Source organism: Suricata suricatta, chromosome 7 (assembly GCF_006229205.1).
Source record: "Suricata suricatta isolate VVHF042 chromosome 7, meerkat_22Aug2017_6uvM2_HiC, whole genome shotgun sequence".
Taxonomy (NCBI): domain Eukaryota; kingdom Metazoa; phylum Chordata; class Mammalia; order Carnivora; family Herpestidae; genus Suricata; species Suricata suricatta.
Genome location: NC_043706.1, coordinates 9,183,641 through 9,202,910, shown reverse-complemented (window position 1 = coordinate 9,202,910; position 19,270 = coordinate 9,183,641). Strand labels below are relative to the sequence as shown.

General features: G+C 42.7%; 1 protein-coding gene across 2 annotated transcripts in view; it reads right to left on the bottom strand.

Moving 5' to 3' along the window:
• Positions 1 to 19,270, bottom strand: part of MBOAT1 (membrane bound O-acyltransferase domain containing 1) — a 112,044-nt gene that overhangs the window by 34,688 nt on the left and 58,086 nt on the right. For both annotated transcript variants that reach the window (XM_029943706.1, XM_029943707.1), the window contains exons 2-4: positions 17,888 to 18,033; positions 16,811 to 16,888; positions 11,169 to 11,264 (exon numbers count right to left, since the gene is read on the bottom strand). In XM_029943706.1, the coding sequence (XP_029799566.1) occupies positions 11,169 to 11,264; positions 16,811 to 16,888; positions 17,888 to 18,033 (320 nt within the window). The remainder of the gene's footprint in view (positions 1 to 11,168; positions 11,265 to 16,810; positions 16,889 to 17,887; positions 18,034 to 19,270) is intronic.

The following is a 19,270-nucleotide window of genomic DNA, read 5'->3' as shown; positions in this document are numbered from 1 at the left end:
ACATGGAAAACCCGGTAGACTCCACCAGAAGCCTTCTAGAACTGATCCATGAATTCAGTAAAGTTGCAGGGTACAAAGTCAATGTACAGAAATCAGTTGCATTCTTACATACTAAAAATGAAGCAACAGAAAGAGAAAGCAAGAAACTGATCCCATTCACAATTGCACGAAAAACCATAAAATACCTAGGAATAAACCTAACCAAAGATGTAAAAGACCTGTATGCTGAAAACTATAGAAAGCTTATGAAAGAAATTGAAGAAGACACAAAGAAATGGAAAAACATTCCGTGCTCATGGATCAGAACAATAAACATTGTTAAAATGTCATTATTACCCAAAGCAATTTACACATTCAATGCAATCCCCATCAAAGTTGCACCAGCATTCTCCTGAGAGCTAGAACAAACTATCTTAAAATTCGTATGGAACCACAAAAAACCCCGAATAGACAAAGTAATATTGAAGAAGAAAACCAAAACGGGAGGCATCACAATCCCAGACTTTAGCCTCTACTACAAAGCTGTCATCATCAAGACAGTATGGTATTGGCACAAAAACAGACAAATGGGCCAATGGAATAGAATAGAGAACCCAGAACTACACATGTATGGCCAACTAATCTTTGACAAAGCAGGAAAGAGTGTCCAATGGAAAAAAGACAGCCTCTTCAACAGGTGGTTTTGGGAGAGCTGGACAGCAACATGTAGAAAAATGAAATTAGACCACTTTCTTACACCATTCACAAAAATAAACTCAAAATGGATAAAGGATCTGAATGTGAGACAGGAAACCATCAAAACCCTAGAGGAGAATGCAGGAAAAAACCTCCTTTACCTCAATCACAGCAATTTCTTCCTCGGCACATCCCCAGAGGCAAGGGAATCAAGACCAAAAATGAACTACTGGGACCTCATCAAGATAAAAACCTTCTGCAAGGCAAAGGAAACAATAAAAAAAAACTAACAGGTAACCTGTCGGGAGCTGCTGGAGAAGAAAAGAGATGTGCCTTGCACCAGAAGAGCTGCCGGAAGAAGAGATATGTGCCTCGACCTTGCAAGATCAGCAGCCCGCAGAGCAGAGCTGCATTGTTCCTCCCAGCTCAGCGGGGAGCTGCGTTATCGGTTTCCCAGGCTCAGGGCCTGTAGGCTGGGCCTTCCTATCACTTTCCCAGGCACTGTGCTATGCTGAAACTGCAAGTTTTAGTTTCTCTCTTATCCTTGCCCTTGTTTCTTAGCAACTGACTTACGTCAAGTTGCCCGTCTTCTGCCTTTAAAAGACGTGTGTGTTCTCTCAATAAACGAGGCTTGATCAGAGACTTGTCTTACCTCCATTCTCTGTGCCCCCTGCCCCCCAATTCTCACTCCCTCCCTCAGGACCTGCATTGACCAACCTGCGGGGAGGGTCAGTAACCAACAGAATGGGAAAAGACAGTGGCAAATGGCATATCAGATAAAGGGCTAGTATCCAAAATATACAAGGAGCTCACTAAACTCCATACACAAAGAATGAATAATCCAGTGAAGAAATGGGCAGAAGACTTGAACAGACACTTCTCCAAAGAGGACATCCAGATGGCCAACAGGCACATGACATGATGCTCAGCATCACTCATCATCAGGGAAATACAAATCAAAACCACACTGAGATACCACCTCATGCTGGTAAGACTGGCTAAAATGAACAAATCAAGAGACTATAGATGCTGGCGAGGGTGTGGAGAGACGGGCACCCTCCTACACTGCTGGTGGGAATGTAAACTGGTGCAGCCGCTCTGGAAAGCAATGTGGAGGTTCCTCAAAAAACTATCAATAGATCTCCCCTATGACCCAGCAATAGCACTGCTAGGGATTTCCCCAAGGGATACAGAAGTGCTGATGCATAGGAGCACATGTACCCCAATGTTCATAGCAGCACTTTCCACAATAGCCAAATCATGGAAAGAGCCTAAATGTCCATCAACTGATGAATGGATCAAGAAGATGTGGTATATATACACAATGGAATATTACATGGCAATGAGGAAGAATGAAATCTGGCTATTTGTAGGAAAGTGGATGGACCTCGAGGGTGTCATGCTAAGCGAAATAAGTTAGGCAGAGAAGGACAGACATCATATGTTTGCACTCATAGGTCTAACAAGAGAAACCTAATAGAGGACCATAGGGAGAAAAAGGGGAAAAGAGAGCTGGGGAGAGTGAAAGACTATTGAATACTGAAAATGAACCATGGACTGAAGGAGGAGGGGGAGGGAGGGAAGGGGGTGATGGCCATGGTGGGGGGCACTTCTGGGGGAGAAGCACTGGGTGTATTAGGGAAACCAATTTGAAAATAAACTATTAAAAAAAAAAAGAAAGAATAGGTGAAAACTTTACTAATCTGGGAAAGGAAACAAAAATCCAAATCCAGGAGGCACAGAGAATACCCACCCACCCACCCCCCCCCAAAAAAAAAAAAATCAACCCAAGGAGGTCAACACCAAGACATAAAAAATTAAAATGGCAAAACACAGTGGTAAAGAGGACAAGTTTAAAACAGCAAAAGAAAATCATTACATACACAGGAAACCCCATAAGGCTATCAAAGACTTTTCAGCAGAAACGATGCAGGCCAGAAGGGAGTAGGACAATATACTCAAGTGCTGAAAGGAAAAAAAATCTGCAGCCAAAAATACTCCATCCAGCAAGGATGTCATTCAGAATAGAAGGAGAGATGAAGAATTCCACAGATAAGATAAACAAAATTGATAAACCATTAGCCAGACCCATCAGAAAGAAAGAGAATTCAAATAAACAAAATCAGAACTGAAAAATAAGATATAACAACCAACATAACAGAAACAGAAAAAACTCTTAAGAATATTATGAAAAATTCCATGTCAACAAAATGGATAACTTAGAAGAAATGGATAAATTCCTGGAAACATATAACCTCCCAAAAATGAATCAGGAAGAACTAGAAATTTTGAATAGACCAATTACCAACAATAAATTTGAACCTAAAGTCCAGGATCAGACAGCTTCACAGGTTAATTCCACCTAACATTTAAAGAAGAATTAATACCTATTATTCTCAAATAATCCAAAAAATATACAAAAGGAATGAAAACTTCCAATTTATTCAATGAGGCCTGGATCATCTTGATACCAAAATCAGATAAAGTCACTACAAACAAAGAAAAAAAAGACACTGTAAAAAAAAAGAGAACTACAGACCAAGACTATGTTTGTTTCTGATAAACATAGGTGCAAAAATCCTCAACAACATAATAGCAAACTAAATCCAACAATATATTTTAAAAAATCATCCACCATGATCAAGTGACATTTATTCTCAGGATGCCAGCGTAACTCAATATTCACAAATCCATCAGATCAATAAAGGATAAAAAGCATGTAATCATTTCAAGATGCAGAAAAATATTTCACAAAGAACTATATCCATTCATGATAAAACTCTAAACAAAGTAGGCTAAGAGGGAACATACCTCAATATAATAAAGGCTATATATAAAATCCCACAGTTAACATATTCAATGGTAAAAACTGAATTTCCCCCCTAAGATCAGAAACTAGACAAGGATGTCCACAAAAGTGTCCTACCACTTTTATTCAACATAGTACAGAAGGTCCCAACCACAGCAATCGAATAAGAAAAGGGAATAAAAGGCATCCAAGTTGGTAATGAAGAAGTAAAACTTCCACTATTTGCAGATGGTATGATACTGTATATAGAAAAGTTAAAAGATTCCACCAAAAAACTACTAGAACTGATAAGGGAATTCAGTAAGATCACAGGATACAAAAATCAATGTACAGAAAACTGTTGCATTTCTAGACACTAATAATGAAGTAGCAAAAAGAAATTTTTAAAAAATCCCATTTACAACTACACCAAAAGTAATAAAGTATCTAGGAACAAACTTAACCAAGGAGGTGAAAGAAATGTACTCTGTAAACTATAAAACATTAATGAAAAAAATTGAAGACACAGAAACAAATGGAAAAATATTCCATACACATGGATCGGAAGAACAAATATTGGTAAAATGTCTGCACTATCGAAAGCAATCCACAGATTTACTGCACTCCCTATCAAAATACCAACATTTTTCACAAAACTAGAATAATCCTAAAATTTGTATGGAGTAAAGAACCTAAATTTTTAAAAAGAAATCTTGAAAACAGAAAAAGCTGGAGGTACCACAATTCCAGACTTCAAGTTATATTACTAAGCTGCAGTAATCAAAATAGAATGGCACTGCCACAAAAATAGACACATATTTCAATTGAACACAAAAGAGCCCCGAAGCAACCCACAATTTTATGTTCAATTAATCTTTGAAAAAAGAGGAAAGAATGTGCAATGGGAACAAAACAGTCTCTTCAGCAACTGGTGTTGGGAAAACTGGAAAGCTACATCCAAAAGAATGAAACTGGACCATTTTCCTACATCATACACAAAAATAAACTCAAAATGGGTTAAAGACCTAAATATGAGACCCAAAACCATCAAAATCCTAGCAGAGAGAACAGGCAGTAATTTCTCTGACATTAGCTGTGCCAATATTTTTCTAGATAGGTCTCCTGAGGCAAGGGAAACAAAAGCAAAAATAAACTAGTGGGTCTACATCAAAATAAAAAACTTCTTCACAGTGAAGGAAACAATCACCAAAACTAAAAGGCAACCTACAGAATGGCAGAGAATATTTGCAAATGACATATCCAAAACATAAAGAACTGATATAATGCAGCATCCCAAAAAACAAATAACTCAATTAAAAATGGGCAAAAGACATGAACATTTTTCCAAAGAAGACATCCAGATGCCTAACAGACACATAAAATGATGCTGAACATCACTCATCATCAGTGAAATGCAAATCAAAACCACAATGAAATATCACCTCACACTTATGAGCATGGCTAAAACCCAAAACACAAGAAATAAGAAGTGTTGCCAAGGGTGTGGAAAAGAAGGAACCTTAGCGCACTGTTAGTGGGAATGCAAACTGGTGTAACCGCTGTGTAAAATTATCCGGAGGTTCCTCAAAAAGTTAAAAATTGAATTACAGTATGACCCAGTAATTCCACTACTAGGTACTTGCCCAAGGAATAAAAAAGTCACTTATTTGAAACAATATATGCATCCCTCTTTATTACAGAATTATTTACCGTAGCCAAAATACTAAACCAACCCAGTGTCCATCAATAGAAGAATGGATAAAGAAGATGTGGCGTGTGTGTATATATATATGTACATATATATAAAATGAAATATTACTCAGCTAGAAGAATGAATAAAATTTTGCCATTGGCAACAACATGGATGGACCTAGAGAGCATAATGCTAAGTGAAATTAAGTCAGTTAGAGAAAGACAAATACCATACGATCCCAGTCATATTTGGAATTTAAGAAACAAAACAAACAAAATTTAAAAACAGCTAACCGACTCTTAAGTAGAGAGAACAAACTGATGATTATCAGAGGGAGGGGTATGTGGGGATGGGTAAAATACGTGAAGGAATTAAGACTACACTCATCATTGTGAGCCCAGAGTAATGTATAAAATTATTCAATCACCATACTGTAACCTGAAACTAATATGACACTCTGTCAATTATACTGAAATTTTAAAAATAAGTCAATAAAAGGAAACATTTATACATATATAAAGGAAAAAACCACTTTTTTTTCCTGAACCTAAGGCTATTATTCCAATTTGGGTAATAAAATAAAGTGAAAAATGAATAAAGGAAAACAGGCAGATGGAGATGTGATTAGGGTAGGAAGGAAGAACAATGTCACTCCCCCCAACACACACACACACACACACACACACACAGAAATTCAATGCCTTCCAAAAGACTCCGGGCAATCTACCAGAAGGGTACCCATTCATCCATGACTATTTCCCATGTCAACTCCCACCAAAAAATAACCTGTCTTTTATTTTTTAATTTTTTTTAATGTTTTTATTTATTTTTGATACAGAAGAGACAGAGCATGAGAGGAGGAGGGTCAGAGAGAGAAGGAGACACAGAATCTGAAACAGGCTCCAGGCTCTGAGCTAGCTGGCAGCACAGAGCCTGACACAGGGCTCGAACCCATGAACCTGAGATCTGACCTGAGCCGAAGTCGGAGGCTTAACCGACTGAGCCACCCAGGCGCCCCTAACCTGTCTTTTAAAACATTAAACAAAAACTCAATTTTGAACCACATTCCAATAAAATCTACTACTTTGCCTTACTCTTTGGAGCTAAGGTGGTTAAGTTCTCTGTCCTGGTAAAACTGGGAAAAGGCAATGATATCAAGCTGGCTGGCCAGCATCAAGCCCGATCTGACATTCAAGGATCTTATTTCCTCCAACAGGTAATTTTAGATCCAAAAGAGTCTACTTTGTATTTTTATTACTCTCTTCGTTATAATAAAATCCCCTTGTAATACGAATACATTAGGAAAGCACAGAGTCAGACAAGCCTAAATTCTGCAGGGTGGGAGAACAGAAGTATGACAAACTTCCAGTCAACATCCTAGACTGGACCGCCATCTGCACGACAACCAGGGGCGCTAAATGCAACCTGAACTGTTTAACTAGTAGCCTTAACTCAGCAGTTGAGGAGCACAGGAGGCTTGGACAGGACTCCCTCATCTCTGTTGCTTCTGCCCTGCTGGGATTACCCCACTCCCTGGATTACCAGCGAAGGAGGGGAGGGTATGACAACTTCCGTAGAATGCCACCAAACTCCTCTATCAACTGTTCCAACGTCAGGGAAGAAAATGCAGGACTCCGGAAGTCACGGCAAATAAAACAGACAGTTCCATCAGTTCCATCAGCTCTCCGTGACTACAACAAAAGGTAGCAGGAACTCCTCTCCTCTCAAAATTCACGAGTATCTGGTGAGAACCATCCAGTAATCAATCATAGTAGAACGGGCCTATCTTTCCCATTAATCTTTCCAAAGTTGTAATCTTCACACTCTGCCATTCAACAAGAACAAAGTCAACAGTTCTGCATTTTAACAGGAACCCACCAAATACACGTGGTTAGAACTTATACTCATGTTTTCGGAATTAAATTCCAAGTGACTATACCAGTTTTTAAAAAGCTGGCGGAAGCCTAAAGAAGGAACATGAAATAAGCAAATCTTGAAATCTCCCTGCAAATATCACCTCTTTGCCCATATTAGAGAACCCAATTATGTGCACAGAGTGGGTTGGTCAGGGGGAGGAGCCAGGATATAATAAATCAACAGAGGAAAACATTTCCCAAGCAAATGATCACCTCGACCAGCAAGGTGTGCAGACAATTGATATTTCTACTATGCCTGATAAGCTAACAGGGAAGACAAAGAGTCACTGTTCTACTGTAGATGGTCGTTTATATGCATTCATAATATACTTGCAAATATATTTAAGTATAACTAATGATTTCTCATTATAATCATATAAAAGAACAATTATTAAAACCACCAATAAAGACCACTTATCTTCTTAGCATTTTGATTATCTCCTTCCAGACTTTCCTATGCGTGTCCACATCATAAAGATGGCAATCATTTATTTTTAAATGTTTATTTTTATTTTTATTTTGAGAGAGAGAGACAGGGATCACCAGCAGGGGAAGGGCAGAGAGAAAAACGGAGAGAGGATCCTAAGCAGGCTCCATGCTGTCAGTACAGATCCCAATGTGGGTCTTGATCCCTGAGCCTGGGCTGAAACCAAGAGTCAGACACTTAACTGACTGCGCCACCAGGCACCCCTAAAAATGGGAGTCTTTAGGTCATGGATTAGTTTCCTGGATTTGATTTTCCAATAAAGTGTAAGCATTTTCCAGTGTCCGTAAACATTCTTTGAAGACATTTTCGGTGGACACATATTATTACCATGATTTAATCATTCACCTCTTGTGGACCATTTAGGATATTTCCAGCTTTCTGCTACTATTGACAACAGCCAAACACACTTATGAATTCATCTGATTTCCTTAAGGTAATTAAATTTCTAGGAATTTATCCTATCATAGAATATCAACTTTAAAAAAAAAATTCCTGCTTGAAATTTTATGGCTAAGTTGCCTTCCAGAAGGGGGCTGTACCAATACGTACGCCCATTATCAGTGTCTAAGCGTTCTGGTTTCAGACTGTTCTCAAAAACACATGGGCAACTCAAACTGCCACCAGGATAGGAAAGCAATTAGCTGCCTGAATCTGGCCTGACTGCACAGAGTAAACAAGGGCTCTTCTTTGCTTTCCTCAGAAAACTCAATTTGTATCCGTCTGTGAGGGAGACGAGAGAATGAGCTCAGACCATGAACTTCAAAGGACTCAGGTACCAGCTTCAGTACAAGCAACTGTTGAGCCTCCTGCAGCCGGGGAAATGTTCCCGTACTTTTAACAGCCCACGTTCCCAGAGAAAACACAAAGGACATTCGCCGCTGCGTGTACGGATATAAACTATATTAGTACCACTAATAAAAGCATGTTTCCAGAGGAATCCTCACCATTAACCCCAGTCTAGCCCACAAAAACATGATTCCTTCCAGGATGACAAATAAAATGTCAAGCCCCAGAATAATTTAAAGTATGAGTTTAGGTGTTTCCCCCAAATTAAAAACATGTATGTCGTTTGACACAAACACTGATCTCATCTAATCCCACTCAACTCCTCTGTGCTCTTATTCTAAAGACATTATAGGGGCGGCTGGGTGGCTCAGTCAGTTAAGCGTCACGATTCTTGGTTTCAGCTCAGGTCATGATCTCATGACTCGTGGGTTCAAGCCCTTAGTTGGGCTCTGTATTGACAGGGTGGAGTTTGTTTAGAATTCTCTGTCTCCCTCTCTCTCTGCCCCTCTCCTGCTCATGCTCTCTCTCTCTGTTTGCCTGTCTCTCTCTCAAAAATAAATTTAAAAAAACTCTATTCCTCCACAAAACGAACTTTTTAAACTGAAATAAATAGAAGTGTTAAATTCCATTCTGAAGGGGAACTGGGATTTTCCACATACTCATCATCAAAATAGACATGGGTAAAGACCCTCTGTAACTGACAAGTTGAGATTTAAAACATCTTGTCAGGTTCAGGTTGTTATGTGCCTCTCTGTTTATCCAAGACAGATTTAAGTCAGTGAGGCACTGTGCATTTATGGTAGGAGGGGAAAATAATGCTTAATAATGTTCTGAACTTATTTTAATTTTTTAATGTTTTATTTATTCTTTGAGAGACAAAGAGAGAATGAGCAGAGGAGGTGCAAAGAGAGGGAGACAGAATCCAAAGCAGGCTCCAGGCTCTGAACTGTCAGCACAGAGCCCGATGTGGGGATCAAACTCATGAACCATGAGATCATGACCTGAGCCAAAGTTGGACGCTCAACAGACTGAGCCACTCAGGTGCCCCAAGAATGTTCTAGAATTGAAAAAAAGACATATGCTGAAGAACCAAATAGCGTGGCCATCGACCAGTTAGAGAAGTCTCACACAACTACAAGGAACAGATACATCTTATAAGTAAATCTCACAAAACTACAGGGAACAGACATATCTTCTCTGTTTCCTTCCCCAACCCACCATGTTCTTTATAGTTCAAACATTGTATGATCCAGTGTGTAATGGCAGAGACTTCTTAATACAAGGAAATCCAAAAAATGCCTGAGGGGCACCTGAGTGGCTCAGTCGGTTAAGCATCCAGACTCTTGATCTTGGCTTGTTCCTGGGTTCAGGAGACCAGGGCTGAGTGGGACTCTGCACTAATAGTGCAGAACCTGCTTGATTCCCTATCTCCCTCTCTCTCTGCACTCCCCGCTCACGTTCTCTCTCAAAATAAATAAACGGTAAAAAAAAAATTTCACAACACAAACATCACTTGACGACAGATGTCACGACCACACTCCTGGAAGTCAAGCCGACACTGACCAATTCCATTGCCCCCTTGTGCCAAAGTCCCCAGTTTTAAGGACAGAACCGAGAGAGGAGGGGGTGTGACAAGAGTGGGGAGAAACGGGGACACTGCAGGTGTTCTCACCCTGCACGATCGGGGGCAGGGGACATCTGTTGGCTCATGGAAAGGTACACCACCACAGAACACCGTGCAATGCTGTCCAAGAACAGCCATAACCGATTACCACAAACCAGGTGGCTTGAAACCAGAAACCAGTTACACCTACAAAGACCCTATTTCCAAATAAGAATACATGCAGAGGTTGAGTCTGGAGGCACATTAATCGACCCAGTACATGATGATACATATGCTCACATGTGAGCTTCCTAAACCAACCCACCGTCAGTAACTGGGAGAACATTCCACGGTCAATGCTCACCCCTGTCTCCTGTAACCGGACCTGGCATGTTCGGGGTTCTGAGCCAGTGCCTGCTGAGTGAGGAATGAACGAACCTTTTGATTCAGCACCAAAGCCCCTCCTTGGAGTGCAGATCTGCTGAGCGAGGCATCTCTCTTTCCTAAGCCCTGTCCACTACCTTCACAGTCCTCTCTGACCAAGTCAAGACGCCCACCTGCAGAGGGACCTGAGAGCAGGATCCTGCAGGACTCTAGTCGTCTCCTGACCCCTTCTGGCAGGTTAAGGCCAAGGTGACAGGCAAAACTTTTACAGCCCAGCACGAAGACCCTTGCTATGGTGGGTATTACATTCCAGTCACTAGAAGCCTGGGGAATCTGGTGGAAGGGCCAGGGCAGGAGCCGTTTATCAGCTAGTAGGGAAAAATGTCTGTGTTATTAACTAGTAGGAGATAAACACCAACTCCAAGTTAAAAGCCTTAGAACAGGGGGTGGGAAATGTTTTCTATAAAGAGCAAGAGCGTAAATATTATAGGCTTTGCAGGTCACATGATTTTGTCACAACTACTCAATTCCACTGCCGTCGTTCAAGAGCGGCCGGAGACAACACGTAGTGACTCACTGCCCGGTTGTGTTCCAAGGTAACTCTACAAAAACAAGTGGCAGGACAGATACAGCTATTGGTCACCACCCCCACCTTACAACACAGCAGGACCAACAGTCCTGCTTCAGCCTTCAACCCCAAACTCATTAGCACAGTCTCACTAACTGATGAACCAGCCACCAAGGAGTCTCCTGTGCAGCCTTGATCTTTACAGACCCCAAGGGACGGACTCAAAGTCTGCAGTCGAACCCTCTGCCCCCAAGTGAAATATACTCACCCAGAAAAATCTGTAGTGAGAATCCCATAGTGGAAGATGTATATTCGGCTGATGTGGCATATTGTAAGGTATCCCATTGCTACAAAAAAGGAGTATCTGAAAGCAGAACAGAAAGGATCGGATGATTATGCGTGGCAGTAACACGATCACACTTCTCCTCTTCGTCCCTCTCCCTTCCCACATGTAGTCAGTCACAAGCCCTCTCTGCCTCACCCCTGCTATTCTGGCTTAATTGGTTCAGGATCACCAAGCAGGTGCAATTCCATCGTGCGGCCAGAGCTGTGGACAAATGATCTGCAAGAGCGGGCACTCAAATGCTCCTCTTCACAAACACCATCGCGTCTACACAACGATCTTTGTAAACGACCGACCAGCATTACACCACTGACCTCTCCCTCCCCGAAACGCTTTGTTTTCTCGGCTTCTCTTCTCCTTGTTGGCTTCCCGCCTCTCTGGTTAATTCTTCCAAGGCTCTTGCTCAGCTTATCTTCCTCTACTGACCCCTTAGGTGTTAGCATTCCCAGTGCTCTGCTAGGGACCCCCCGCCACCACGCCCAAGCGTGAGGCTTCAGTTACCTCATTCCAGGAGCACTGCCCGGCTTCCTTCAGAGAAGGGCCCTGACTACTGGGGTATGAACCAGCAACACAGACAGACAGACACGTGCGTGTACACACACACACACACACACACACACACACACACATCACTCAGAACATTCATCAATTTGTAATCACACATATGTAATGTTAAACAATAAAAATTCAACTGAGTAAACTTTGAAGGTCTAACTATCTTTATTAAGCGATTTGTTGGTCTGGCTGCACCCCATTTAGCAAACAGAGGGGAGCTTCAAGGAGTTTCACAGGATGGAAGGTTTTTACAGGAAGGAGGGTGGAACAGGGAAGTGACTAAATTGTTTCAGGCAAGGCCACCTTCCCTTAGGAGGAAGGGTCTCCTCGTGCAGACGACCTCCTCTTCCCTTCGGCGGATGGGGAGGGCCCATGGGACAGACGACCTCATTAGTGCTGACCAGAAAATTCCTGGCTGACCGGTAAGACTTACATTTCTAGGGGAGGCTGAAACTACAGGAAGCCCCAGTTTGGTGAGCTGGCCTAAGTGACTCCATTTTGGGTCTGTGGCTTTTTTTTTTTAATCAATGATAATCGAATTAGTGTGGTCTCCCTTACTAGACCAAAAGCCCCATGAAGGCAAGAACGTCTCGTATGTTTCACTCACAAGCGTGGCCTCCTGGGTGCTAAATGAACAAAAACTAAATAAATGTAACTCGTCTTAAAAGTCCCCAAGGGGCCCACTGTCCGGTCACATCAAAACTCCTGAACACAGTAGGCGACGTGCTTCATGCATGGAGCCCTACCCTCCCTCGTGGCCTCCTCCCTGAGCATGCACCATGTCCTCTAATGCTCAGACTATGCTGGCCGCTCACTCTCCACAATCACAGCTTGCATTTCCAGGCCGGGTGTCTTCCACACGCCCCTTCCTTGGCCTGCAACTCCCTTCTCCATCCTCTAGTCTGCGAGGAACTGCGTAATGACCAGGTAGGGCTCCCCGCGCAGGCCTGCTCCCCCCAGCCCGCCCTACGCCCAGCACAATTCACTGTACTGCTGCTGGCACTTCTCTGGGGCTCCACACCAACCTCGTAATTACAATGCTGAAATTACATGCATGTGTCTGTTACGCCAACTCACTGTGACCCTGAGCACCCCAACGGCTGACCATAGAGAGGGTTCATGTGCAGTTAGCTGAAATGAGCACATTCAACATTTAAGTGGAGCAGGAGTCCATCAGAAACAGACATAAATTTAGATAGTATAACATTTAAAAATTTAAAAAAACATTTTAGGAGGTATAACATTTAAACATGGATCATAAAACATGTGTGTTTTAACTATATTCTCCAATTATATTGAAATTCACGAATCCATGTTAAACGAACTCCTGAAGACCACAACCTAGAGAATAGCGAGGTAGGAATAATAAAAATTCATTTGGTAGCGAGGGAGGACCAGGCAGCGAGCATGAAGCAGTTCTGTAAACTCTAACGCACTGCGTAGCTTATGTTCTCTTTACACACAAAGACGTTCTGACACAGAATAAGACTTTTCCTGCCTCGGATTCATCCTTAACCCTTTCCCAAAGAGGAAGACGGTGAACAAAGCTACGGACTAAGAGAAAACCACTCCCTGAAGAGCTGAGCAGAAGCAGAAATGGCGTTAGGTCCTCCTGCCTCCAGCCTCGGTTTTCTCCGGCCAGCTCATGAAGGTCAAGGCAAAAGCATGAAGCAGATACAAAACACAAATTCTCCCATGGCCCTTTTGAATGAAACCATGCCCATTTCCTCTTTCTCCTCAACAAGACCTACACCCATACCTTCCCCTGCCTCCCAGCCCAGTGAGGAAAGGGGGGGGGGGGTCAAGTCAATAGTTATTAAGAGCCCAGCCCAGCAGGGAAAGGAGTCCGACTCAGTAGTTAGTTACACCCAGCACTGTGTCCCAACCCAAAAGCACATTGTATTCATGCTCTAGACACACCTGAAAAATCTAAGGAATCCAGGAGTGGTAGAGAGAGTACGTATTATATTCTGGAGACAGACCAACAGGATTTCAAATCCCAGCAATGGCAAAGCGAAAGTGGGAAGTCCAGAGACTAGCTATTTCAGGAAGGACGGATGTGGTAGAGACTAGGGTGTCAGTGATGGGAATATTTCCCCTGCCGACCTGGGTGATGATAACACGGACATATTAATATGTGAAAATCCCCTAATCTGTATACCTATTTACCTCTCTGAGATTTCACTTCTTCAGCTTGGGGGCACAGAGAGAGGGGGAATCTGTATCCCACTGAATTGTCCGAGAGAGAATATATTTGTAATAGTGATATGAAATATTAAATCTGTTAAATGATACACTAAATAAGAGCTTACATATTAAAAGTAATGAGACAGAACTATTTTTTAATGGTTTTGTTTTTATTTTTGAGAGAGTGAGCGTATGAGCAGGGATGGGCAGAGAGTGAGGGGGACAGAGGATTAGAAAAAGGCTGGGTGCTGACAGCAAGGAGCCCGATGCAGGGCTCGATCTCGTGAACTAGGAGATCGTGACCTGAGGCAAAGTCAGATGCTCAACCTACTGAGCCACCCAGGTACCCTGAAACCTACCTATTTAAAAGGGCATGGCTTAGCACTTGGCACAAAGTAGGTATCCCAAGATTGGCAAATGTATTATCACATTCTCAAAGAGGCTGTCTATCCTAGGAGATACAAACTATGTTCTGCTCCAGATGGTCTGGATATGATCAGATAACACCTGTGAGTTCTGCCCACCGGTAGTGGCTTAGGAAGGAAACTGAGCTGAAACTCCAAGAATTCTCAAGACAAAGAAAAAAAACCATATGACTAGAAATGGGTTAACTCCCCACAGCAGCAAAAAGTGACCTCCCCCTGCCCCCAGCGGCTCTTCCCAGCCACTTGACTCTTAGCACAGGCTCAGCAGGGGAAAGAAAACAATTCACAAAGAATCCCGAAATCCTGATCCTGAAGAGACCTTAAGTTCAAACCATCACACCCCCCACATTTCAGAGGCAGGAAGTCTGATGTACAGAGAAGCTGCATGACCCGTCTGAACTCACACTGCCAGAGAGAGCCAGATTTCCAGTCTCCTGTTCTTTCCCTGCATCAATAGGAAGCAATTTCCCTCTGTCAGGAACCATGAACCACTCCTGTTTCCACAGTCCTGGCAGAGAAAGCGCTTCTGCTGGAGTCCTTTCTGGTCTTATGACCCGGCCCTCTGCTACCACAATGTTATTGCGGTGGGAACAGTCACAGCCTGTCTGTAAACTGCGCGGCTCAGCCAAGACTGGAATGTTCCATTCCCGGCCGGAGGCGGACTCCGGGCCCTGCACAGAACAAGCACATGCATGCAGGTTCCTGACCGTCTGAAAAATGGTCTGCGCCGATCAGGATCACAGGAGTGCGGTGCGAGCTAACAAATCACAATGTGTAAGTTGTTACGAATGTGCCACAGAGATGCACCCAATTTGTACTAATTGTTGAATGGCTTCCAAACTCAAGTTTGGGAAAAGCCAGGCATTTTCACCTCCCACTAAAAACAGCGTTTTGTCATAATATGAAACAGTCCCAAAACCCATGCTTACCAAATCAGAAATATGGATTTCCTATTTTGCTTCTGAAGGAGTGACTCTACCCCTTTCAAGGAGGGTATTCAAAAGAGAAAGGATTATAATTCAATTTTTCAGAGCTCATTTGGACACGAAGGTGGGTGAAAATAAAAGTTTAAAGCATGCAAAAATATTTTCCCTTAAAACATTTTTTCCACTTGAAAACATGAAATTTATCAAAATTTGCAAATTATATGTTAAAAAGTTAAGTTTCAGTGGTTTTCAGAAGGGAAGCAATCATGCTGATAGTCTTATTGATAAATCAGAGTTTTCTGGACGCCTGGGTGGCTCAGTTCGGTTGAGACTCTAGGGCTCAGAGACTCTTGATTTCAGCTCAGATCATCATCTCAGGCTCATGGGATCGAGCCCCGTGATGGGCTCTACACTGGGGTCTATGCTGGGGATGGAACCTGCTTAAGATTCTCTCTCCCTATGCCCCTCCCCTACTTGCACATGAACTCTCCTTCACTCTCCCTCTCTCTCTAAAAAAAAAAAAAAATCTAAAAGCTTTTTGAAATAAGGCATCTGCTTTTTGAAGGAAGGCATCAGAAAAGAACAGGACAAATGTCTTTTCAAAGGTATTCAGTCACTCCATATATATTTACTGAGATTTTCCTTGTGCCAAATATTGTTCTGGGCTCTGTGCACACAAGTGAAGTGTGTCTCCACACATTTCAGTGTTGCTGAAAGACAGAACTGTACTGGGGTTTCACAAAGACCGCACCAAACGCAGACAATGCCCAACAGGTACCCAGGCATCTGAATCGATTATCCAAGCATGTTGCCTTCACGGCAAAATTAAGTTACTTCTCTACCTTTTAATCAAAAGGTCACAGTTAAGAATATTTCTTCCTCTTTTGACAAGTTTATTGTACATATCTGAAATATGCAAGTTTTGATACAGGTCCACACCCAGAAAGCCACAGCCAAATGCAAGAGAACAGACGTATCCATCACCCACCAAGTGTCCTCCTGCCTCTCCGGTCCCCGTCGCATCTCCCTCGGCCACCCCACCCCGGGGAGCCTCTGATCTGATCTCTGTCCCTACAGATTAGTCTGCATTTTCACGAATACAATTGTGTGTGGCTTCCTTCCTTCAGCATATTTATTTTGAAGGTTCATCCCTATCACTGGGTGTTATTAATCTTTCATTCCCTTTGCCTGCAGGGCGGTATTCCACGGCCATGACCCCTGGGGTGGTTCCCAGCTGTGGCGACCACACAGCGGCTTCTCTTCTGACACGAGGGGCCTGCCACCATGTTCACAAAGCTGCCTCTGAATACTCCCAGCACCTCGGGAGCCCCCAGGTCTCCTTTCGATATTCCAGAGGACTTAGGATGCGCCACTTGTGACGGGCATGTGGGGAGAACACCCGTTTACCTTGGAAGCACATTTCGCGGGTCATGGAAGAAACCTCACCTTGCACGGCTCACTCCCAGAATCTTACCTGTGAATACTGGAGGCGCTCGCAGTGACCATGATCCCGTAGCACAGTAACACCAGCACAAAAAGATGCACGGAGTACCTGTAAGACATCACGGAGAGAGAAGGAGGGGCGTTGAGTATCCTCCAAATGAACACACGCACCGGCCACCACACTGTGCGCCCCCGCTGCCCCCACCAGAAAGCGTGCCATCTGTCAACTCATGTTTATGCAACAGAAAATAAAAAGTTTTGCTCTGTGTAATTAAGGTACTAGATCATGAAGCGGCATGAGGAAGTCCTGACAGGGTGCCACCTGCGGTGCCGGTAATGCCAGGAATCCATAAACGGAACGCTTACACTTTAGCACACATACAAGTGAGAGTCCAGAAGAGCTCTTTCTTTAGAACTTTTTTTTTTTTTTTTTTTTACTTTCAACGCACCAGAACCAAAACCGATTTTTTGCAGGTACCAAGACATATCCCTGGTTGCTGATTCAATGTACTCATCTTTTCTCCAATTTTTATTAATGGAGGGCCAGCTGTATTCTAGTGTCTAGAATAAATTAATGTAAACTGTACTTACGTCGGACTTCTAGAAATGTTGGTTCCTAAAGCTTTTTCCCAGCAAGTGCCACTTCCAGGGGATGTGGCCAGCTTACTCGGTAAAGAAAAGAGTCATCTACAGGCTCTTGATGTTGAGGAATGACTCGCATTTCCTAAGACCAGCACTAAAACTCTTGTTCTGCTTTATGCACACAACTAACACCAATTATTATTGGAATGCAAGAAAAACGTCAATATCTCCAATAGGTAGGGACGGTTCCACATCCAGAAAATGAAACCTTACAGGATTCCATTTACATGGCCAGGGTAACACCAGTGAAGAAGCACACTTCCTACAAAAACTCACTGAATTGACTTCTAATGGATAGTCCGTTTATTGGTTCAGGGTTCTTACAATACATGGAGATTGCTGGAACATCGCCATCATTTTACAAGAGGAGTAAATGCAGATTTCATGTCCTGCCTGGGAAATGCCAAGAATTCGGCCACAACACACCCAAATGGTAAATATTGGAATTTCTGAGGCTCATACTCACCAGCCAAAACAAAAGATGACAAAATAGATGCCAAAGATGGTGGCAAACGCGTGCCGGACATCGGGACTGGTTTTGCCAGGACTTAGGTAGATGCGGAACCAGAAAGCAGCGAACAAGGCAAAGAGCTGGCATGCTACGAAATTCACCTGTGTGGGGGGAAGAGACAGAGAGACTCAAAACCTTTATTTTCCCTTCTGCCTGCTGCGAATTCTCTCTAGTCTGTTCAGACTTCCACATCAGGGTGCAGCGGAGACTTGGACTCTCTCCTCCGCAGAGTGTTGTTTGGAAAAGGGTCAGCAGACTAAACAGGTAACAGGGCCCTCGTCCGGTGGAACAAGTGAGCAACCTCAGTTTCGTTCCCAAATCTGTTTTTTATTTTTAATTATTTTTATTCATTATATACAATTTATTGTCAAGTTAGCTAACATACAGTGTATACAGTGGGCTCTTGCTTTTGGGGGTAGATTCGTTTCCAATTTTTCAAGACTTGCTTTCTCACCCACAAACAGAGGGCTTTTTAATGAGTGACCGTGAAGTCTGTGGGTTCAAACCCCGCATCGAGCTCTGTGCTGACCGCTCGGAGCCTGGAGCCTATTTCAGATTCTGTATCTCCCTCTCTCTCTCTGACCTTCCCCTGCTCATGCTGTCTCTTTCTGTCTCTCAAAAATAAAACACATTAAAAAAAATTTTTTTTTAATGAGTGACCGTGAGGTCAGTTTGCTGGGCCTCTTCCCGCCTTATCCCTGCTGGTCTCCTGAGATAAAGCACGTGTCCTATAAGAGGCACAACTGAATCAAATCCATGACGAGTCCCTCCCTTAATACCTAAGAAACTAAATGCTTCTCTCCAAAGTCATCATCACTGCTTGACTCTAGTTTTTCTCACTTTAAACAAACACCAAATAAAAATAAATAAAAATAAATTAACGCCACATGAACAAGAGCACAGTTCAAGTTCAAGGAGTGGCGCTAAAAATCCACACACACAAAAAGAAACACCCCCATCTGAAACTTCCAATGCTACCTGACCCATTATTTAAAACAAGCAACAAATTTCCTTAGAAAAACCTCATTCGTCTATCTCTCAAAAATATCGTACCTAAAAGGAAATATAAAATAATCCTCTGATACTCCTGCGAAAGAACGGCTGATTTCACATAAAACCAAAATACATCAAGTGATGGAGCCATTAATTACGACAGGAAGAGCAGTTCAAACTTTTCAGAGTATTCGGAACGAAAACTTAGCTTTTAGAAGACACTTAACGGAAAAGGGATGGAGGATATAATACCTGAGTAGAGGCTCGAATTCCGCCTCCACAGTTTCTCACACAATAAAACACCGTTGCTGTTGGTGGTGAAATTTATGAGGGCTGGGGGCGGGG